Source organism: Nothoprocta perdicaria, unplaced genomic scaffold, assembly GCF_003342845.1.
Source record: "Nothoprocta perdicaria isolate Ctin4 unplaced genomic scaffold, notPer1 scaffold_390, whole genome shotgun sequence".
NCBI lineage: Eukaryota > Metazoa > Chordata > Aves > Tinamiformes > Tinamidae > Nothoprocta > Nothoprocta perdicaria.
The window spans coordinates 181,067-205,861 of NW_020455633.1; the positions used below are offsets into that span (position 1 = coordinate 181,067).

Sequence of the window (24,795 nt, forward strand, 5' to 3'; positions counted from 1 at the left end):
CTTCTATCTTAGTGTATCTGGAAAAGCATCACTGAAGTTAATGGAGTTATAGTGGTTTATAGTGATTGAAGATAAGCCTGCAGTGAACTCCATTTAAGAAAATTCTAATTCATCCTGGTTCCTCATACTCTCTTCCTAAAACGGAGATCTTGGTGGAAATTCTCCATGGTCTTACCTATTATATAAGTCAAATGATGGTACTTCCATCATTTACAAAACGCTCCTCTACATCCCCACATTTTCAGGAAATTGGGCATATTGGTTTACCTGTGAGTAATCTGTGCTGAGGGGATTCCTAATTTCCCCCGATACTTGATTGATATTCCCCTTTCTTCCTTACTCCTCATTATGTCCACTGGTACCATGTAGATTCTCCCTTGCTTTCCTTTTCTATAGACACCGGACAAATATCCGAGAACTGTTATCATATCCTTATTTAGCCCGGATTACTACTTGTTAATCTTTGCTCATCAGCATCAGTCCTTCCAGCCCTCTGGCTCTTTGAACACCTTCCAGTTTGTCAAGATCTTCTTGGCATGAGCATGGGATGAAATACGGTAGTCCAGGTGTACTTTCATGGGGCCATAACACCACATCAATTCAATTCCAGGGCTCAGTGCATCGGATCATGTGAGTTCTCCTTTCCCGTCACTTTGCATTTCACATTTGAGCTTATGGATGCATGCCTGTGCATAGTCTATCTATTCACTCGTGTCTATGTGAGGTTGTGCATGTTGACATGGCAACACTTTTCATAAATGTGGAGGCAGGGGCTCTACCTCCCTCTGTTTACTCACCAAGGTGACGAGAAGTGAGGTATTGGCACACAGTGAATGAGATCAAGTAATTGACAAGTTTTTGCCTGCCAGCGGAGCTGCTCCAACTGTCCATGTGAGCGCCTGTGCTGGCTAGGAGGGGAGATATATGTTTAAATTTCTTCCTTTCACCTCAAAATTAGATTGAGCTGAGGTTATGTATACCAGGAGGCACTGAACTTCTGTTGATGGCTGGTGACTTGTCAAGCCACAGCAGCTAGGTTGCATTCGGTCATCTGGTGATGCATCTTCTTTTTTATTGAAGTGAAATTAAATGCTTTCATTAGTCCTCCTGTCTTCAACTTCAGTTTAGCTGCTGTGCCAGTAAAATCAAGATTACTCTATATGACACAGGGTAACTTTTCCTTCTAGGTAAGACTAACAGGATCTTAATTTTATTCTTATACAGTAATTAGACACAGTTCTCAAACAGTAATACTGAATGACTCTTCAAAGTGAAAAGAAATTAAAGCCAATTTAAAATTGGTGAATGGATAAGATTACCAGTTCCTGGGAACTGTGATACTCTTTCATCACCACACATCCACTGGCAAAGTAGACCTTCCTTTCCCTGAGCATAAGTTAAACTTGATCCAAATGAACTGAACCAAAACACAGTAGGACAATTTATTCTTCTTTACTTCCATATTTGGTTCCACTGACTCCTACCAGGATGCTCTCTAACAGGCAAGGCTGCCTTGTCCTGCCTCTGAACTACTATGTTTATTATAGGATAAATGTGCATTACTTCACATACTTCAGATAAGACTATTTTATATAGTGCCACTTTTTCCTAGGAAATATATGTTCCAAAACCAGCCTACTAACAACTGCTTTTTCTAGACAAATTGTATTGGCTTGCATGAAACAATATTTTTTCCTTAGTTTATCACATATTGAACACTCAGAATGGGATTCAATTGCTTAGACATAAGCCATATGACATTCTTTATTGCTTCCCGAGGACTCCAGCTTACAGTTTTCTCCCACAAGTCTAATATCTACCAGGCGCCTCTGTGTGTCTTGGATGCTGGGGGGTGTTAGAAGGGCATTAGATGTCTGTGTAGAAGTTGACATGTTCTAGAGTATATCCTGGCTGCTCTTCTGTTACAGTTCTAAGGGCATGACCTCCTCATTGATCCTATGGTGTATAATACATGTGGATATCTCAGATAACAGAGATCATCCCAAAAGACAAGAGTCCTTTGAATATCACAGATATCTATACAATTCTCACAGATGATATGGGACTACAGGAGACCTGTTCCCTTCTGAAGCAGCATCTGAACTCCATGAAGATCTCCAAAAGCTCCAGACACCTATGTTTAGTTAACAGTATCAGACTTAGTGGGCATTATTAATGCTCAATTCCAAAATTCTCCAAATTCAGCATAGGATTAAAGTTCTTCTATTTTCCTTTCTCTGATTGTACACAATACTGAGACTGTGGAAAGGGCTATCTCTGTTAAGAGAAAGCAATGTGCAGCACTGTACAAGCCCTTGAAGCATATGAATTTAAAAAAAAAATGCTTAATCAGTTCATTATTTGTATGATTCTCCTTCTCTCTGTCCACCTCTAGCTGACTCAGGTACTCAGCTACCCTGGAATTTAACCAATTCTCCTATTATTATGGCTTGAGTGAAGATAGGGTTCAGTGCATAATGCAGAGACTCTCCAGTTCTCTGAGTCATCATACAGAACGTGTATACAGATCACTAATGATTTACCTACGTGAGATGTCATTGCATAACACTCTGGATGGTAAATATATTGAGTGCTGTCTATCCCTCACTAACTCTGAATACAGATAGTCAACATTATGTGTACTTGAATAATCTCTTTTAAGAATGTCTTTGTGAAAAGTAATTCTCTCAAAGGGGATAAACCACTTCACACTTAGGACTGAATTCATTTGCTATGACATTTTGGAGATACTTTTCTGGGATCAACAGATATGGCACGGGAATTTGGGGAGAGCCAGGGCTTTTTGGATAGATAGGTGGAAACCACTCAGCTGGAACCAGATCCTTACGTGCCTGCAACAAAACTGATCTCTCAGTGTGTGCCAGGAGGTGGGATTCATTTGTCCAGCTGATGACATCAGGAATGTGGAAGCTTACATCCAAGCAAGTCATCCAGATTTCCTTTCCAGCAGTGAAGAAAATAGGCCCTTCTAGAGCACAGTTCTTATGTTTCCTTAAAAAAAAATCTTTAAGGTAAGACAAATGTCTCCCTAGAAATATTATTTCTTTTTTTTTTTTTTTTTTTTTTCTGACTATGAAGGAGCCCAAAGTAGATTTGTCTCTTGATGTCTTGACATGGATATCTTAGAGTACCTCCTGAAAGAGGTGAAGTAGTGCACAGACACCATTGCATGAAAAATTCAGATCTCCACTTAGGGTTCAATCTCATGGTCAAGTTAGTGAAGCCTAAATTGCTATGCGCTAGCTGACCCACAGCCATCCTACATATGTGGATTCCTAGCCTACAGCAAATGCTAGTGAATGTGATTTAAATTAACCCTTTTTTATTGTGGGTAAGCAAAGTCTAATTACCTCACTTGCTGCAGGCTAAGAGTGAGCACACAGACAGTTACCAAGGGTCAGCTGATGTGTGGTAACTTGTTACACCGCAGAAACTTGATCATGAGTTTAATTTGCTATAACTTCCATGCACAGGCAAACTCTTAGGCTTGGAATCTAATTTCCACTGAAGCCTCAGGCAGTACAGAAATGGCTAAAAGTTGGATTAAGGAGAGGGAGCAGTCACATAGATACCCTCCTCTTCTCAGAGGTGCTACAACATGGGCATCAAGCCATATTTGCCTGCTGAATACTTCTGATTTTTGCACAAATGTAAGTAATTTAAAGTGGCAACAATCAAAAACCTAAAATCCTGAATGCTTCTCCAGATCAAAACATTAACAGATACCCTGTGACAAATGGGTAATAAATCTAACAGTTAAGATCTGGAAGATTCACATGTATTTTTTTTTTTTCTAGACAGTTCTAAAACGTTACCAAAGCACCAAAGACGTCCAAACAGATCTAAGGAAAAATTCACCAGGGAACTTGTTCCCTATTAAGCTTTGGTTGCTTTCAAATGTGCCGAAACATCAGTCACCTAATGCAAAAGTTTCCCAGGGACCCAGTTCACAGACTGAGATATATATATGTAGATGTCTACATACAAAGGACTTGTCTAAATTTTATAATACAATTCAACTGCCTAAACACGTGTCTAGTGCCATTCAAGGTCCCTTAGGGTGTCCCAGCTGGCTACTGTTCCAGAAAGGCGTAGGTCTCTTGTAGGTCTCATATCATATCTACCAGACTTGTGGTGATGCCTTGAATATCTTATGGGATCCCAAATGACTGTAGATGCATGTGTATGGGAAAAATTAATCAAGGCTTATATGCCTTTGTCTGTGAGCTGAAGTGTTATTCAGTTTCCTGTAATATGGGATTTTGTATATACAATATACATTCTTTCTGATGAGCAAAATACACATTTTTTGCACCAAATAAGGTTTTTTTTCAGAAAAAAAAGTCTGTTTTTCATGTATATGCAAATGACATAGCTAATAACTCTTAACTCTGGCTTTACTGAACCCCTTGTACACAAAATATTTTGCAAGTGCACCTCATCTATCCAAGACTGCAGGGGTACCCAGTCACCTCTGGAACCAAAGTCTCCGGCATCCATAGATAAACCTTGGAAATGCTAGACCTACATGATGCTAGTGGGTTGAGCTGGCTACCATCACCAGTCCCTTGGAATTACTGAAAGGTAGGTAAATATTTCAACTAGAGAAAAAAGTCTGTTTTGTTTAAATTTTGCAAAGCTGAATTTTTAAATGCACTTAGAAATGCAAATATTATCACCTTTGTGATAACAATAGGAACTGGAGAGTCTTTATTTTTTAAAAAAAGCTGTGGTTCTGTAAAGGTCAGAGGAGCCCAAGTCCATGCTCTGCAAAGTCATAGAAGTTGCAATAACATCCCTCGTTTGCTCAGGATGTTCTAAGGAAATCTCCCAGTTTCCAGGTTGCCTCATCTGAATGTGCAGCCACAAAAGCTAATGAAATGACAAGATTTATGCTTATGAAATCAGTCTGGAGACAGAGACTTTCTCACTGGGAATGTTTCAAGCAAAGGAGGAAGCTTCCAGAGATTCATAGCTTGCTTAAAAACTTCCCTGGAGTCAGAATTGCTGTAGTGTTAGCACAATTGGACTTTGAAAAGACGTGTAGATACTAGAAAACTTCTCAAGTCATAGTGCTTTGCAAGCAACTTCCGTTGCTTCCTCAGCCACAATGACCTCATATTTCATCTCTTCATTGTAATACTGTTGTGGTAATATCGTCAGTTGCGGTCACCATCCTCTAGGCTGTAAAGCCATTGCAATTCACACCATTTCAGCTTTAAACAGGTTCTCAAGGCTGCAGAACTTCACCGGATTTGTCAAAATCTCTACATTCACCAGAATTAAGATGTCCTGCATTCTCATGCTAGAAGCCAATGTGCAAACCAAAGCTAAGTCTCCTACAGTGGAGTTCATCTCATCTCGTTTCTCTCTAGTCACTTAAAAGATATTCAGATAGCTAAATCTATCATGACAGAGGTCCCACTGTCATCATTACAGAAAGAACAGCACCTCAGATGAGCTAGTTGTTTTATTCTAAAATAGGTAGACTGAAATGGCTTTTAGAGAAGTTTGTCCCTACAAATGGAGCCTACATGATAGTGATAAATTAAGTGTTTAATTTTTAGGTGGCAAAGGTTTGACATGATGAATCCTACACCTCTTGTGAGACACAAAAAATTCAACAGAGGATTTAATTCCAGATCAGAGAGTTTTAAAAAAACACCTTTCAGTTAGGTTAGCACTCACTGGTGGCAGCTCAGACCAATAATTCCCCAAAACATTGTTAAAATTATGCTAGGCCATTTGCCAGTTACAAATCACCATGAACTTCTGAAGGATGCAGTGATGAACATTCCTTCTCTTTCCACTAAAACAATCTCACTGCCCGCATGCAACCTTGAGCATGCAGGACTTTACACCCTGGACTGGTGACAGAGAACGAGAGGAAACATCAGACTTCATATGATTATGACTTTCCTCAACTGACCAGAACTAGCTGCTGCAGAATATAATGTAAGTATGCTGCACAAGATATATGTGGTATATTATTTCATTGCACGTGTCTCATCTTGATCTCCAGTAGCTAGGAATTGCCTTAAGCCTTTAAAAAAAAAAAAAAAAAAAGTCTAGTTTGCTCCCAAAATACTTATTCCCATTAATTAAGACAGTCCTGAATATTTGCAGTCTCCATGTAAATATTCTCTTGAAAAACTCTCTTCACAAATTCTCTTCAATCTTGTTCAGTTCTCGCTCTGAATAACGCCCTGCCGTTCAACTCCAAGCTATTTGCTTATTTCAGTAAACTTATGTTGGCTCTTTCTACCTGAAGACAGAAGACAAAACTCAGATACTTAGAGAGTAGACGTCATTTTCCTTTTTTTCTGAGGACTATTTGGCATTTGGATGAGATCAGAACCGCTTTCCCACTCAGTTTTCATTTTTTAATGGCAGGTGTTTTCTTCTCATGAGATAACACCGCAAGCAGTATGAGCCTCAACTTCTGTACAAGCCTGAACTGAAAGAGCTGTGGTGTTTGTATCAGAGAAGATTTAGGAGTTTTACTTCTTGTCTCCTAATAATACGCCCAGGGAAGGACAAGGATCTGACAGATATATAAGAACTCTGGAAGTTGTTACTGATCAGCTACTCCTAAAATACGGATAAAAACATTCCAGACATCAGTTAGCATCACATCAATGACATCTGTTGGGTGTTCATACTCTTGGTCATACTTTAGCTGTCTAAAAGCTAAGTGTCTAGGCTGTTTCTAGAGTGGATGGAGAAACAGAAGAAACTCCAGACAGTGACTCATCACATCCATCAAAGATACTTATCTCAGGAAGGATGAATCGCTTATGGATGATGCCCATCTCTTTCTAGAGAGAGATAAGATGATTGTCCTAGATATTTGAGCATTATATGGCTAAAATTAAGTTAGATGAATTCCACCTACAAAGGTTTGTAGGGAAGAAACTAAGGATACAACTCTTGGTTTGCTTGGATGCAGATTTCCTCATACTTTCTGAGCACGACCTGTTTTCAAACAGGGTCGTCCCATGTTGATGGAATGCTACCTCATGGATGAGTTGAGTCTTCCCCATTTAACCTGCAAGGAGATGCCTAAACATGATAGCATGCGTCAGCCTACCTTTGGGATCATGAGAAAAGGACCCACCCCAAAAGCTAGTGTTTTTGGATTGGAATGTTGAATCCGGTTCCTGGAATGCTTTAAAGATGTTTTTCCTCATTCAGTCTCTTGGGCCGTTGCAGTTAAACTCAGACTGCTTCCAAACACAGTTGTCTACCTTTGTAACCCCTGGAAGACTCTTGGACCAAGTGCCTTGAGTTGTAAAATCAAGAGCTTCTCTTTGAAACTGCTGCCATTCTTTGTGGTCATTTCCCAGACCTATGGGATGTGCGTGAAAGAGCACTGGGCACTCGCTGACCTCAAGGCAACCCACAAGCACTGCTCATCTCACAACCAGACCTTCTTTTCTCCCCATGGTTAAATATTGTTTCATGTGACTAACTTTGTGTCTCCACATGTTTAGACCTCTTCAAGGCTTAGAGGCTGGCTAAGGGAAACAGAATTATTAATATTATGCCAGTGCCCAGAAGGTCTCTAACTATGTGGCAGGCAAAGCTTGTGGAGAGTTGGTGGACTATGTGCCCATGTTTGCTAAAGCTAGCTGCAAGGCTCTCAGAATGAGCCATTCTACAAAAAAGAAAATGTGTAGTTGAGTAAAACCTGGCAAATCATTTTTGGCAAGCTGAAACTGCATTAAAATAATTATAATTAGAAATGTAGAAATAGAAGATTTAGGGCATTTCTAAAGCAGAAGAGTTTAATCTTATTTTTCTTTTCTTCCAGGATGGATACTCCAGGGTATTGAGGTTAAAGGCACAGACCCAAGTTACTGGGAGTTAAACCAGGGTGTGAGCCATGTGAACACCCATGTGAACATTCTTACCCCCTGGTATATATGAACCATCCTGTAGTTATTGCAGGGTAAGAGCATTCACACGGGCAGTTACCACAGAAAAACTGGCATCTTATTAGTTCACACCCTAACTTACCTCGTGGTAATTTGTTCATGTGCCCATCCCCTCAGGTACCATTCCCAAAGTGAAGTTAGAGGACGCAATGTCCCCTTTATATTCGTAGTCAGCAGCTTAGTGGTTTAGGGCACTCATCCACTGTATGGGAAAATGAGCTTCATAAGTTTCCTCTGCTTAATTTGAAGCAGGGTTTTGAACCTTAGTTTCTTAAATATCAGTAGCACACCCTAGCCAACAGATTATTCTGTTCCACAGAACTACTAAATCAATTATTCACATTGATTGAGTCTTCGCCAACACTAGGGACTCAGCCAGAAACCTCTGGAGCTTAGAGCAGAAGCTCTCGACTTAACTCTCAACCTGGATGCAGATCAGGATAGATGGCATATGGATGGATTTTTCAAATGCTGAAGCCCATTAGGATATACACAAAAGTTCTGAAATGCTGCCTTTGCATGCCCCAAAACCCCATCTCGCTTCTAGCCAAGTTTTGCTACATGTTGTCAGATATATACAAGCCTTAACTGGGTTCCCTCTCTCTCCTGCAACGGGATAGGAGATGGGACTGAGAGATATATGTGTAATTTACATACATTATTACCGTATGTCCCTGATAGCGTGTATAATAATGTTCTGTTTATCAACCCAACACGGGAAAGACTTTCCCTGCTCTCAGACTTAATCTCACACTGTGTGACCCAGCTTGGTGCCTGTGTGCACAAAATGAACAGAATGGCCCAGATATTTAGGGATAAAGTCAAGGTTAAGCAGCACCTCCCTGGCCCCAAATCAGAGTATGAAGCAACGTGCAGGAGACCTCAAGGAACTCAGAGTCTAAGATATGAGACAAAGAAATTGCTCCAAAGTCTGAGAGTTAGAAGGCTGGAAGATTTCAGCCTGTCTTCAGATTAGAAGCCAAGGCTAAGGAGTAGAGTGGGTGTGTTTGTTATCATATATGTATGCACATATGTACATAAATATACACATAGATTATACATGCGTACCTTTGTTTTCCAGGGCAATAGATATTTATTCTCTCCAAAGAATCCTCAAAGTACTGAACTAGACTTTTCTACAAGATGTCACTGTGAGCTGCTAATACTGCCCCACCAAAAAATGGGTGCACATCTGCAACTGTCTTGCTCCTGTGCTCACAAAAGATGAAGTGGCCTGTTGCCTCCAGCACAATCTTGGTGAGCCGCACTCCATCTCATGACCCTCTACCAAAATGCTGGCAAAGCTGGGCAGGTATCTCCCACAAGAGAGACACACACAGTATATTTTGTGCAGGTGTGGGACATAAACTGTGTTTAAAAAGCAAGTGTTCCAAGAAGTGGAATTTTCCACTCTTAAGTTTCATGCACTTCATCTCCTCCTCCATTCAATAATGCAGTATGTCTATCACAAGCTCTGTGGTATATCCCACTCTTGTCCTCCTTCCTCTCACATACTGCATGTCTGATGCACTAAAATGCACTGAGTCAAAAGATTGTCAGAAATCTTACACAAAAATCTTTGTCTTCAAGCCCTGTCCTGATGTCCTCCCTCCAGTTTCTGCAACTGCCCTTTTCCTCGTATAAGAAACCGAAGGGAGCAATAACACTGCTACATTGGAGACATATGGAAAGAGACCCAGGGAGAGACATAGGAAATGGGGAGAATGAAATGAGAAAGAAGGAAAGCAGCAGAAGATGAAAGAAGGAAAGGAATATACAACAAGGAATTGTTCTGTGAGTTGTGAAAGCCGTGAACATTGGCTTCCCCTTCATCCTCTTGTGTGGATTCTCTGATGTCCAGAGCACATCGCATGCACATGCATGTGCATGAACACACACGTGCATGCACACGGATGCACACTTGCACTGCAGCCTTTCCCTCTGCAAGGGCACCGGGAACATTTCCCCTCCGCTTTGTTGCCCTCAAGCTTTTGTGAGTCTTGTGTGTATCAAGTATCCCTGAGATCTTCTGCCAAACGTTTGCTCACTTGGCCAACGGGTTCAAACATCACTAGAGGGACAAACAGCCGTGGGGATTGCCTAAACCTGGGTTTCTGCAGACGCCCGTCTGTAAGAGATAGAGCAGAGGAGCAGCATGTCTGAGAGCCCCACTCCCTCCCTGCCCCCAGCCTAGCAAGCCCTTGGGTGCTCTCCTGCCTAATCCCCACCACGCGCATGCCCTGGAGGACATCAGTCCTTCAGTACAAGCTCTCTTCCCACAACTCCACATCTGCATTTTAAACACATTTTGGGAGAGAGCCTGGATTTCACAAGGAAGGGGTCCAACACTGGAAATTACATCTCGAGAATCTCCATCTAATACCCATCTATCAGTCTGCTAATATTAATAATAAGGTCCAAGTGAGCATAGTTGTACCTAAGCTCATGCCTATCTTAGCACCTAGATGGTTTTAATAGCAAAAGGCTGTGTACAGACATGAAATTTAGGCAATTTTCCTGACCTCTTTAAGACAGAAGAAATTTAAGATAAGCCCAACACTGTGGAATTCACAGTAACAGCTACAGTCAAGGAATTTAAGAACTAGACAGCACACGTGTGTGAAGAAAATTTACAGATCTTTTTGTAATAACAAAGTCAGTGGAACCCTAGAAATGCCAAGATTGGCTTAAGGGGCACATGATCTCTCTCTTTTTCTTTCCTAGGAAAAAAAATAATCTACCTTACTCGCCTTCCATTTTCTGGAAGGCAGAAGAAGAAAAGAAGAAAAAAGAATGAAAAAAAGAAAAAAAAAGAAAAAAAGAAGATTATGCGTCTAAGCTCTTACTCACAGACATAATACTCATTTATTTATTTAATAAAAGAAAAGATATGGAAAAAAATCAAAGCTACTTTCTAATCATCAGCTACTAAAAGGCTCAGGAGAAAACAATAAGGGGACTTTTGTTATGGATATTTCAAAATTGTGATTGGCCTTGAAGGTGGACTGTGTCACCCTACCTCTGCATTTCAGTTCTTTATTATTTCCAAATATTAGTCCAAAAGACTGTATTTTAATGGGTAATGTCTTTCCAGGAGCTCTTTTATTGAATGAGCCCTTGTTTTCTACACAAGCACCACAATAAAATGAAATAGATTTTACCCATGGAGTCCCACAGCTCTGCTCAAGACTAGCTAAAGGATTTGAGCTTGATGGAGTTAGGTCATTTGTCCTAGCCTTCTTCATCCAGAAGTCCAGCATCTAACTAGTCATCTAAGTTGTCCTGATCACCAACAGAGAGGGATAAGTTCCTATGGAGAGAGAATCATTGCATCCTAAGATTGGCATCAAAGATAGGTCTGGTGAATCACGATGAGAAACTGTCAGTCTTCATTCATTGACTATAAAGGGCACTTAGATGAGTAGCTCAGATGGGATGTCCAACTCGGAGATGACTGTGATGAATCCTGCCTAGCACGGCTGCAGTGTGTAGACACTATGTACATCTCTTCAACAGAGTGAATGAACCAAAACTCATCACTCACACTCTCTGTTGTACTGACTCATGAGTGTCCAGGTGCCCTGGCCAGTATCCTCACCCCTCATGTTTTTAGAAACTGTGAGTCAAAGGTAACTCCAGCACAGTCTTCCCTACTATACCACAGACTTTGCTCAGTGACCTCATGCTCTATGTTGAAATGGTATGTGAACAGCCCACTTGTGCCATAGACTATAGTGGATAGTCTCTGCTGGTTTTCCAGCTGTCTGATTCCCATCTGTGCAGATCACCAAAGTACCTTTCAGATTTACTGGCCGTCTGTACTTCATGGTCTTTAGTCTTCATGGTATTTAGTGGAATTACAGCCCCTCTCTGGTGCAGGTAAATGTTCTTTTTATCTCAGTTTTATAGATCAGAAATAGTGGCCCAGAAAGGAACTTCTGCTGAAGATCATCTGAATACTGGAGGCCAGAGAAGGGATATGATATCCCATGTTCTAAGCATGTGCTTTAGCCACAGGGCTTTTTTTTTTTTTCCCCATATTTTTATTAAGGAATTGGCAATTCATTGGATAGTCAAGGTTTTGCATATTGTCCTACCCTTACTAAAAATGGACAAGATTAGGCTCTTCCATGCACGGATCCATATAAGAGCCTTAGTTTTTTAAGTCCATATGAAGGCCAGTACTTCTCAAATTATTCTTGCTGAGTACCACTGTCAGAGGCAATAATACCACCATCACCAATACAGGTGGCATGTATGGCCATGATTCATGACAGTAATTACTACCATTACCATTGGAAAATCTTCTGGTTGACATTACAGCTAAGTTATAATCTTCTTAGAGCTGTAGGAAAGCTCCTTTGCTTTCCTTGTCTTGCAACTGGGCCTCACCTTTCCTTCAGGAGGGGACCAAGGCCACACATTGCATCAGCAGGGCTCAGAGTCTCTTTTTATCACACACTTTCCACATGCCTGTGGGCAAGTTGCACCTAAGATTTCAGTGGGCACTGAATTAACATTTTCCTGTCTGATTCTCAATCTTCTGCTAATGTCTCTTATCTGTCCTCTTTCAACTCAGTTGCTTACCACATCTGTCCAGGCTATATACTCTTGCAGGCAAAATTTTGATACCCCTGTGCCCTGAATCTTCTGTTCTTAGCAGCTTTTAGGTTTTTAAATTGTCCCACTCATATCTATGGCCAGTCCTGCTAGAAAAGGACTATGATCCAATGTAAATTCCCTTCATCTTCAGTTGCTATTATTGTTAGCAATGACTCTGTGCTAAGTACCTTGTATACCGATTACTTCTTCATAACTGTGATTTAGGTATATTTAATCCAGCCCAGAGAATATGAGGATAGATGAGAGGACCTCTAGGTCAAGTGATTTAATGACAGTAGAAGTTGTCATGCCTATTACTGCAAACTCACAGTGGGATTCACCTCAGCTAACCCAAGGTGCCTAATAGTGAGACAGCTAAATCTGCTCGCCCTATGCTCTCTTGAGGGCATGTGAAGAGAAATAAACACTTCAATAAATACAACAAAGCTGATCCACTTTCTTTTCCATTCAGAATGAGCTAAGGGTATTGCCGTTCTCCTGTCAAGGGGCAGCTCAATAAAGCCAGTTAATGGATCAGATTGCAGCAATTCACTCAATGAATGAGTCTGAGACATAAGTGAGAGTTGTAAGTCTAAATATCCTTGCACTTTTTTTCTACATCTCTCCTTTACCACTTGTGTTGTGCAAGTACTTCCACCAACAAATCTTTCCAGGTGGTAATCAAACGATGCCTCTGCTAACATTGCATTAAAACTGGTTACTTTGCTAGAGACTCACACTATTTGTGAATAAGAGCGTATCAAGGCCTTAAAAAAACAAATCAGCACATTCTTTGTACAAGACTGTTTCTGTGAATGGGCTAAGCTGGACTGAGTCTTCCATTCAAACTCTCCCTCAGAAAGCAGGATCCTTTACTCCTGGAAGAAAATACAAGACATTCAATTAGGAAGTATCAATTACTTCCTAATAAATTTAGTCCAAATTCTCAGTATCTGTCCATTTTCAGGACAGCCACTTTTCAGTGACTGTTTCCCTGGACCTCCATAATGTCTCTCCACTGCCATCCAAAAGCAAACCCAAAGCAAGTGTCACCAACCCACTGGTATGCAGAATCAGCTGAGTTATCCAATTCAGCTGGTAAGGAGAATTATTTCATGGAAAATGCATTGGGTATGCTCTTTCCATGGAAGACCATGCAGAAAGCCATAAGGAATGCCTTCGACCACCTTTCTGGGATAAGAGATTTTTGCTTACTTTATACAAATGTGGAGTACAACACCAAGAATGTGACTGTCAGATTTTTAAACATTCATTCAGTCCTGAAGATATAGAGCAATGCCCACTGCTGTTTTCAAAAGGGTCTTCCAAAAGACCTTCCAACTTTGGTATTCTACAAGTCTAGGTGGATCATTAAATGCCTAAACACATCTTGCTTTAGGATCTTTATTTGAGGTGAGGACAGGTTCATCTCTTTAAATGAAGATATGTTTATCTGGCCTCATTATACAGGATACCATTGGAGGCAATGATGAGAAAACTGGCATAGCTTAATCTCATCCAAAAGTAAATATCTAATATATATCAGTTGATTTGCATCCTTTTTTTCTATCCAAAAATGCCAGAGGAAACATAGATTAGAAATTGCTAAAATTAAGAGATAATTCTTCCTCTGGAAGGGACAAGATCTCCCAAATCCCAGCATTAGCCAGATCTTTTTCAGCCTTTATGAAACATTGATGTCCCAGTTAATTCTACAGCCTTATCTGTTACCCAATGGTGTCTTACCAGTCTTCATCTGGTTTTGTAGGGGGCTTTACCATTCCAGCAAGAGCTTAGCCTCATTTCCTCCAAGTTAACTGCAATCTTGGGACAAAAATAGAAATGTTCTCTTAAGTGTGTCCCACAGGCTGCAAGGATTTAAGAGTTGCTTTCTGTCATGCTGCCCAACATTGTGTAGCAACAGGCGCTATTGTTGTTATTCTGGGGGCAGAAGGACAAACTGAATGGTAGGCTTGGCAGCTGTTCAAGGAGTGTTATTCCTGCCTTCCCACCCCTTTGTATATATCTTTATTAGACAAGGTGCACCGTTTGGGGAAGCAGCAGAAACTCCTGCTCTGTTCAGTGCTGTGTGGCTTCATTTCACTAACCAGTGTACAGCAGAGATCATCTCTGCCCTTTCTCACAGTCTCCTTGCTATAGAGAAACAAGAAAGACGTTTATTATAAGGTTTGGAGGTGATGACTTATTACAGACTTGGGTCAATGATTGTTGGATGTGGTTGCAGCGTACGTTAGACTGTGGCTCTGCTTGGCTGAAGGTGGCAAGGATGAGGGAGATGCACTTGTGCTTCAGAGCCCGTTGGTTTAAAGGCAAGACTAAATACCCTTCAGACCCTACTGGTTTAGAGGCAAGACTAAATACCTTACAGAAAAGGTTGCAAAATGCCTAAGTTCCTTAGACTTTCTGCAAGTATACCAAGACATAACAAACTATAAGCTAGTATGGATTTGCTGAGAGGTAGTCTGGAGGCTGTAGCCACCTTTTGAGTACCAATCTGGATGGCATGAGTGTCCTGCAACAGCACAATTTTGTTTATATCACTGTTTGAACCCATTCCAGTATGTGAATGAGCACTGGGCATTCAAGAGCTATTTAAAATACAGAAGAAAACAGAGAAAAAGTCCATGACTTGATTTGAACTGGGTGAACTCATGCTAGACAATGGAAATTAGAAATTAAGCTCATATTTAACAATTTGGAACTAGGTGCCAAAGCAAATTCTCAAAGGGAAATCCCTGTCTTAGGAATACTATGACTAAATCTGGATGCCTGCGGTGGTGGCATCTCCATCTGAGCTAGGTGCCTCTGCTCCTCCATCATCACAGAGGGTTTAACCAGCTAAGCTCAGTCAAAAGAATGAAGGGCCATGTTTCACCTAACTATAGACATCTAAAACAGTACACATGAATGTACTGTGCATAATCTACCATATGAAAGTGCCCATTCCTCTCCTCTGACTACAAAGGAGCCAAGTGCCAAATCTTGGATGGAGACACCTAAACTGCAGACATCCTAGGTAAAATGAATTCCACCACGAGGTTTCACCTAATCGCCTGCAGATAGGCAGCTAGAGCCACTAAGATGCTGTGGGATTTTCTTGATTGGCTTCCAGTAGTCACTCCTGAAAAGACCATGTCATCAGCGGATCCTGCACCATATCTGCTAGCCCTATGAGGGCAACTAGGATGCCAGCAGGCATATTAAGTGGAAGTAGACACATATGTGTGGGTACCTAACTGGAAACCTGGGTATCTTCCTCTTGGGACTAGATGCCTTTCTGGAAGACCTGCTTAAGACGAACACCAGGATTTATGTGGATGAGGAGAGTTTCCATAATTTGTGGTAGACGCAAGGCCAAGCTTGTGAGGCTGTGAGGGTCACCCATGCTTTGAGCTTGAGATAGCCCTGGGGCACTTTCTGATCTTTCAATGCAAACGTCCTACAACATGCCTAGAGACTATGGAGACTTCCTCCACAGAAAGGGAAATGGCTCTGCTACGCCTTGCAAAACACAGGTTTGGGAAAGTGAGGGGAACCAGCTCACACGCTATGGCATGACCTTGTTAGTGTAGCCTAAGAGAGGGCAAAGATGCAATAGGATTAAAGCATCTCATACTAATTTGGTGTGGGAAGGAAAATAAGTATTTTGGAGAAGAGTAACAGCATCCCTGCTAAGAATTACCACTCTACCAATATAAGGCATTATTGGCTATTATTTATACCAGGGCAGAAACTGTGAGGAGGAGACCAAAGGCACCTTTAGCTCCTTTGATGGCACAAGCTCTACAAATGCAAAACACTTTCTGGGTATCAGCAACATCCAAGCGGGTAGGGGACTTTGAATATGCAGGTGACAAGGAAAAGAGACAAATGACGTCTTTGTGATGCATAATGCTCTCCCCTGGTTTAAATGCTGCTTTTGAAAGCAGTGCCCTATGTTAGGAGTTCAAAACAAGGTAGTTAATGTATTGGTTCTTCCCCTTTCTTTGCTTTTTTTTTCTTTTGTTTTTTCTTTCAAACACTAGTAAAGTTCAGAGTAAATTGATGAATTTTTACATGCTTTGCAAAGTTTATAGAAGGACTTGCCACTTTGAAAGGTACAGAAGGGATGAAAAAAAAAACCCAAACACATTACAAATGACCCAAACTATATGAAAATGTTTTGCCCAGGCAGTACCAAGGGGTGGTTTTTCTGTGGTACCAACCCTGGACCTGATCTAGCAATGACCTGGAAGTTATGAATGTCATGGGACGGTTCTTACTCTTACAGACTTTCCTGAGTATTCATCTCCCTTCACTATTTAGACCCTTTGGACTACATTAGCTCTCATGAACCTCACTGGATGCCTATTTTAGTCCTAAAAGTCATTCTCTGCAGCAGGGATCTCCAGACCTTCGTGAACTTCATCTCCCTCTTTCAGCTGTGCTCTTTGGTCCCATGAGGTTTTGTTTGGGTACCCAGAAAAGGACAAGAGCCCAGTCCTGCTCTAGCAAGGGAATTTTGACCTCAGCTTTGGTGGGAATAGCACCAGCCTGTCCCTGCTTGCTGGAGACCCCAGGGATGAGTCTATGGACTCAACACATTAAATGCACTGTGTAAAACTCAGCTGTCCAAACGGAGAGACAGTGACTCAGAGCCCGGAGGAGTCCGTCTGTGACACACTTGTGCAATGTTTGTTAAGTGCTGTCATTATGCCCAATAAAGTCCTTTGAAATGTGGCCGGGTCATTTGAATCATGCACTCGAGGAATATGAGTGTGGGTACCTCTATGGGGGAACGTTATGCTGAACAAGGTGGGAGCGAGCGTGGGACACATGCTCGACCCAGTTGTCTGGGAATTGTCTCACTAGAAGCAAGATGCAAGGGGAAAGGGATTGCCCTAGGTCTGGGATGGAGAGAGCAACAAGTCGGGCTTGTTCTTCCTGGTGCCCCCAGGGAGACGAGACAGCAACTCCTTGCTTTCCCTTATCGGGGATGGTGACAAGTGTGTCACTGGCAGCAAAAATCAAGGGTCCTCCACACTGAGCCTTTAGAGGGGGCTGTCAAAACAGCTTTTATGGCAAAACAGGAAGCAGGGTTGCGGCCAGTTCCCCTTGCCAATGCTAGGCCTAGGCCTAGCTGTAGAGATGAGTGTCTATAAAAGACGATGGTGCACAAGTAAAATGGCTCATGTAGAAGACACAGTAGTTCAGAGAAGAAAGAGGACCTACCTATTTCATTAGCATTGCCTGCCCCTGAAGCAGTCGCCTCTTTACTCTGCTCCAGCCCTGTACATTGCACCAGTGCTTGCAAAATCAAGCTGGGACATGGGACTGATGTAGAAAGGTCTTTAGAAAGCAGGAGAAACTGCCTCTCCACTGTGAATCTGGCATCTAAGTATCTCAGTGATGTACCCAGCCACATGCTCATTGCAAAGCCCTGGGCCGGACCTTTGGTTTCTTCTGTCTCTCTGCTTACCTAGCTATAAAATGGGAATAAAAAACCTCACATCCTCTTCCTCATTGGGCAGATATCAGAGCTCAACCGTATTAGTAAGATGTTCTACTTGAGAAACTTAAAATTTAGAGGTGTGTGAGCACTTAAAAGGGGCATGTTTTGCTATCTGAAAGGGGTTTCCTTGGGGAGAAAATAGTTAATTTCTTAAAATTTTATTGAGAAAATGCTTGCTTTGTGTCTTTGCTCAGTACTCCGAATACCACATTGCTGGTTTTAAGATTAGTTCATCTTATGAATATATATTAGACCAGTTTGCCAGTTAAAATCTAAAGGAGCAGATGACTTTGGTCTAGCACATGCTATTTTGTCTCCAGGTTCTCCTCACATCTGAAACAAGGGTTGTGCTCTTCCTAATGCCTTGGAAAATTGTCAAGACCAGCTATGACAAAGGCTTCTCATGCGACCTTGGTCCAGCCACTTGATCTTGATGCGAAGGTCATAGCTGGACTACCCTAAGAATGACCTCAGTGCCATCAAGGCCTTCTTCTCCAATGTCACCAGGAGAAATGGAGATGGGATTTCCTTTACCCTCTACCCATTGCTCCCTGAGCACCATGGCTCTTTGCCATCACTGCTACCCACTGCAGATGAATACCACTGTGTCCAACATGTAAAAATACATATTTTTGAGCGCCAGAGATTGCATTGGGAGCTCTGATGCCAACATCAGAGTCTCACGCTGTCCCTTGGGTGAGCTGCCACCACTCTGCCTCCCTCCTGGCTGACAAAGGATGATCATCTCTCACTTAACACACTTGCTCTCTGCCAAACCTAAGCGGAGTTTTTTTTTCCAACAAGGAGCCTGCCAAGATTCAGTTCGGTCCTCACGGATTCGCAACAGAGAAGCATTGCATTTCTCACAAGGTCAAGAGCCCAACCTGGCGAGAATGGGAACCGCTCTGGGAGTCAGATCCCCAGGGACATCCCCATTGGGGCACAATCCAGGTGCTTCAAGTGACATGGGATACCTAAAGGCATTGCACTAGTGATACCCAGAGTGATGCCATGGGCTCCTTTCTCTTTTTCCTGGCATAACTGCCTTCCAATCTTACTCCTATGTACCCATATTCTCCAAATCACAAGAAATAAAGATGGAAAGAGCTATTAGACCACACTGCCCAGTTCTCAGGGGTTGTGAGTGCCTATAACAGGACATGGAAGGCTTTGTCCAATCTGTCCCTCCATGGGTGATTCCCATGGAGTCTCCATCACCATTCCTTAGGGATAAGACAATAGAAAAGCTAAACTATTCCTAAATATTCCTAAAATATTCCTAAATCACATCCCTCACATCCACTTTCCAAATGCCAGGTGGCACCTCCACTTGCACTCTTTCCTTTCTGTGGATATCTAACTAATACTAAAAAAAAAAAAAAAGAAATAAACAAAAAAAACCCCACCAACAACAAAAACAACAACAACAACAGAGCATTTTGCTGCTGGTCTTCAGCTGCTGAAGCTCTGGGTGTGAAGCTCTATCTCTGTGTGTTACGGCTGCTGCCGATGGCTCCTTTCGGTCAAGCAGCATCAGCAGTGCCAGAGAAGGTCCCATGGGGTTATTAAACCCCCATATATCACAGCAACATGTTCCCAGAAACTCGTCACCTTGCTCCCAACGGCTACCGGTGGCCTCTTCATTTCTTATTTTTAAAGCAGCTATTTTTAAAGCCTGATGTGTCCCTTTCCATAAATACACAGCCTAGGGATTTTCTTTCTTTCAAGAAGTTTGTAGGAACTATTTCCTGCCTGTTATTGCCACTCAGTGAAAGTATCCAAATCTGTTGCAAAAGCAGAGCTGCCCCGTGGGAACTTTTCCCCTTTTCTGTCCTAAACTGTTCCCCTTTTCTATCCCAAACTTCTTCCTACACATTCGGCCACACATCCATGCTCACGCTGAGGCTATCGGGCTCTGCAGCACGAATGTGAGTCCCGGTTTTAAGCAGGTGCCCCTACACTGTGATGGGAACAACAACTGAAATAGCTCACTTGGACAAGAAAAAAGGTCTATTTGTAGACTAACAGAATTACAGTATCCGAGGTGTGTCCACCTGCCCCTTTCCCCAAATGCACTGTCCGTGTTTCCCCTGATTTCTCATTTTTGGAGAAAAAGAGAAGCAAACCCCTAACTTTTCTCAGCCCCTGTTTTCTTTGGGTGATGAAACCGTTTCAAGGTCGAAAGCAATGCAAGCATCCGTAGCTCTGCATGCATTAGGATGGACTTACATTTTAATTAGAAACTATTATTTGGGAATGGAGTGGGGAGTGGGGCTGACACAGTTTGGGGAAGGTTAATTACAGCTTTTCTGCTCTAAGTGGCCAAATCGCTGCCAGGAAACCTAATGGGGAGAGGTTTAAACAGAGATGGTTGAAACGATATGTTTGCCGCTTAATATAAAACCAATCTAAAATAAAGTCAGGCGATCAAATTGCTAACCCAGCTTGCAAGCAGCCTCTGCTTGCAGAGCATGGTCTCAACTAAGCGGAAAGGAAAAAGCACTTGGGATAGTTGGATTTTGTGATGTGCGCCCGGCAGGACCCCCACACCAGCCTGGTGGGCACCAGGGCTATGGGACCTGCATCCCTGTCCTGGGTCTCTCTTGCCACGGCAGGCAACAAGGGGGTTATATGCTTGCTAAAGAATAAATAGAGAAAGGGGTGTATGATGGGTGGATTTAGGCTGCTCATGGAGAAGCAGCTGGCGTCTCCCCCACCTCTGCCAAAACCTCCTTTGCATTTCCATGGCCTAAGGGGGGCTCGCACCGTTTGCAAGCGAAATCTCTAACCCCAGCCCAAGGCTGGGGAAAAGACAAGGGGGAAAAGCAAAAGTCACCCTGTCCTGTCCCCTATTCCACTCACACCTCATGACCGGCACAGGCAGAGCTCCTGCCACCACTTGGATCCCCTTTCCCTGCCTTTCTGCCTCCTCTCCCTGCCTTTCCCTGCCTCAGAGCGGGATGAGGGGGCTCCGGGTGCCATCCGGCTCTTGGCCACGGATGGCCAGGCTTCTCGCCCGCCTGTCCGCCGGACCGGTGACAAGGGGATATTTATGTCGGCATCGGTGGAATGCGTTTCCTTCTGCCACCAGGAATGCAAGCAGAGTTTCTAATTATAAGTTAGATGGGGGCTGCGAATAAAAGATTGCTTTTTAATGACTCCCCGTCCAGGTGCTCTCTCTGCCTGCCTTCCCAAGAACACATTTGCATTTTATTACCTTTCTCCCGTCCCGGCGCATTCCCTCGCTTGCAGACATACCTGGCATAGCTGAGGAGCCTGCCTTCAACACCCTCACCTCCGTGCAGCCACTGCCGCGCGCGGGGACCCGCGTTGCCCCCCAAAAACCCCACCGCCGGCGCCGCTCTCCTGAGCCGCGACACCACCGGACCCCCCGATGCACCTTTTTCCCCACGAGGATGACGATGATTAGCACGACCAGGATCGTTATTATGATTATGTTCTTTAAGGAGGGGGTTAGGGTGGCCGCGGGGGACTGCAGCGGGGACCCTGGCGGAGCGGGAGCCTCCTTGCTGCAGCGCGGGCTCCCCGCAGCCCAATTACCTCCCCGCGGTAATTACAGCAGGTCTTGCAGTTACATGCCTTGCCCGGCACCATTTGCTTTGCCTTTTTTTTTTTTTTTTTCCGCGCTTTTTTTTTTTTTTTTTTTTTTTTTTTTTTTTTTTGTGGGGGAGAGAGCGAAAAGGCTCTTAAAGGTGCAGCGCGGAGAGGAGCGTTTTGCGCCGGCAGAAAGCGCGCAGCGGGGAGCGCAGCGCGGGGTCTCCCTTGCCCTGCGCGGCCGCTCCGCTGCCCGCCCTGCCTTTACATAACGCGCCCGCCTCGCTCCCTCTCACCCCCTGCCTAATTTCCCTCTTAATTTCCCTCTTTTATGCATATATATATTTTTTAAATGTATATATTTTAAAATAACAGCCCTCAGCGCGAAGGAAATAATCGCCGTCATAACAATAATAAATAAAAAATAAATAAAAATGTTTTCATCCACCTCCGCACCCCCCCTCCTTGCGCCGCCGCCACCCCGCTTCCTTCCACCTGACTAGCTCGAAATCACCTTGAAATGCTCATGTCAACTTGTATCATTATCTCTTTAATTCAGGCAGCGCCTTTTGTTCTTCCCAGGAGAGGATCAAAGTGCTTTTTTTTTTTTTTTTTTCTTWARRAAAAMMAAAWWAAWWAAWTAAATAACTTTCCGATCGCACTCGCTCGGCTCGCTCGCTCTCCCTCTTCCTTTTACAGTAGGAGAAGGAGAGTGCAGAGTGCAGGTATAACCCAGTCAAAATAAACAAAGCGAATGCATAAATAAAAGAGGTGAAATGCAGGTTCTAAGAACTTGCTGGCGCTGGAACAATCCCACCTCTTTAGCTGAGTGGCAACGAAAGGAGAATTTCAAGTCATCTCTTAAGCGCAGAGGGTTGCAGAGAAAACAGAGGAGGGGAAAAAAAAATAAATGAAAATGAGAGAAAAAAAAAAAAAAAAAGAATAAAACTTACCACCAGATTGGGTAACTTGACAGAGCCTGACTCAACCCACAAAGAAACAGGAAATATCCAAAAGAGGCCATTGATGAAAAGTTGTCTTTCCTTTTTTTTTTTTTTTTTTTTAACCAGAGTTGCCAAAAACCTTCCTTTCTTCTGAGGCAGGATGATTATTTTAATAATAATAATAATAACAATAATTTAAAAGAAGAAAAGGGGAAAAAAAAAAAAACAGTCAAATGAAGTGAACTCAAGCCGACCAGGTAAATCCTCTCTTGCTTCCTCTACTACTCTCAAGGAAAAAAAAAATCTCAGAGAGGTAAAAAACTCTTCTCTCAGCCAAGACACTGAAGGCAAATATTAAAAAAAAAAAAAAAAAAAAAAAAAAGTTTGAAGTAGCTCTCTTAAAAAGGACCCAATCAGCACTTATTGCCAAAGGGAGAATTCTGATGCTTTGGCTTGTTCTGTCAATCAGGAGCGCGAAGTCAGGAATGAGCTAATTGCGAGGAGATAGTGTTTTAATACTCATTAGGGGGCACGTTGGCCCACAAGCCAAGGGATAAAATGTAGTTTTAAAAAGGGGAAGGAAGATTTAGGGGGTTTAAATAGACAGGGGGGACCCCTGTGGATTTGGGTAGCTATAACAACCTGCCCGGATTTCACTCCCTGGGTCGAAGCTACTAAAATGCGGGGGGGGGGAAAAAAAAAAAGTGTGAAGTTCTTTTTTTTTTTTTTTCTGTAATTATTATTTTGTCGATCCGCTCTTTTTTGCCGCTCTGTCTTCTAAAATTCCCTTCTCCTGGAGGTGGCGGCGGGGATGCGTTCGAACTAACTTTCGGGAAACTTTCTGTTGAGGTTTTTTTTTTTTTTTTCCCTTTTCTCTTCCTTTCCTCTTTTTTTTTTTTTTTTTTTTTTCATTAAAAAAGAGAGGATTTACACACACACCCCCGTGTGCACACCCGGCCACGCACACCCCTTCCCCAGCAGCCAGATACCCGAGCGCTGCAGTGAAGACATCTGCAAAGAAATCAGCCTCTTCCAGGCAAATTGCAAGGAGGCTCGTCCAGCTCATCCCAATTTGCAGGAGTCACAGCCCCGGCGCTGGCGACCGCACTGCTGCCAACGACTTCATCCACCAGATCCACCCCACGGGGCACCAGTAATTGATCTCTTTTTTAATTTCTCTCTCTACATATTGCAAGCATTTCTCTCCTTTCAGCGGCGGTGGCGGGGGGTGAGATGGGCTGGAATCGCGTGTGTACCCCCCTGCCTAAAAAAAGAAACCCAAAATTGTGTGTTTTTGGTTTTTTTAATTTTTTTTCTGCGGTCTTAAAAAACATCATAATTGGAATTATTATAAAGATGTAGCCCCCAAAGCCCAGGCTGGTTTTGCCGCCGCTCTGCTGCATATCGTTTAAAACGAGTGTCACCCGGCTGACAGCCCCTGCCCTTGCCCTGGGTAGCTCAAGAGGGGTCCGGAGAGGAGAAACCACCCCCTGGATTAGCTAAGAGCTATTTTATCCCGGGAATAACAGCGACCACTCTCTTTGCCGCGATTTCTTTTTGTTGCCGTGGTGGTTACGGCTACTGCCTGTTGGATTTTTGCTGCCTTCTGATGGCCTTTTATCTATTTATTTACCTATTTATTTTAGCAGAAGGAGAACTGGATGCAGTTTATTTTATTGGTTTACCAATATTCGTTGGCTTTCTTTTGTTTTGCTTTTGAACGGGGAGAATTTCTGCAGCGCCCAGGGGACAAAGGGGCGTACGCTTTTTCCTGATTTTTTTTTGATTTTCTTGAAGGAGAAGGCATAACGTTTGCACTAGCTCCATCCAAAATGCCTTTTCCCTCTCCCTCCAAATTGCCTCTTCTCCATGCATAGGGAATATTTCTATTTATACCTCCCCACACAGCTTTATATGAATATATATATATATGTGTATATATATCCATGCAGAGAGAAATATGTTTGTGCTTAGCTAGATGCAGTGAGACATCCATTCTAGTGAAATTGTAGTGGAAATGCATTTCATTCGGGGATATTTAAATCCCTGGGAAATTTGGCAGGGGTCAGGCGTTGATTATTTTCTTTAGTGCTGGATGACAAGTGATTGCAACCGGGAGCACTGGCAAGGGCTCCGCGATGCGATTGTGCCCGCTCCGCTCCATCCCGGCTTCCAGGGAAGGGACGGATGCTCCTTGGGGCTCTCCGAGCGAGTACCCACAGTG

The 24,795-nt window shown here is 42.8% G+C and overlaps 1 protein-coding gene across 1 annotated transcript in view; it reads right to left on the reverse strand.

Annotated features, from left to right (window-relative positions):
- The window catches only part of LOC112952135 (protein Wnt-3a), an 83,016-nt gene extending 60,247 nt beyond the window's left edge, over positions 1 to 22,769 (reverse strand). The window contains exon 1 of the mRNA XM_026044946.1: positions 22,581 to 22,769. Coding sequence (XP_025900731.1) covers positions 22,581 to 22,651 — 71 coding nt within the window. The 5' untranslated portion in view covers positions 22,652 to 22,769. The remainder of the gene's footprint in view (positions 1 to 22,580) is intronic.
- Positions 22,770 to 24,795: the final 2,026 nt, after the last annotated feature.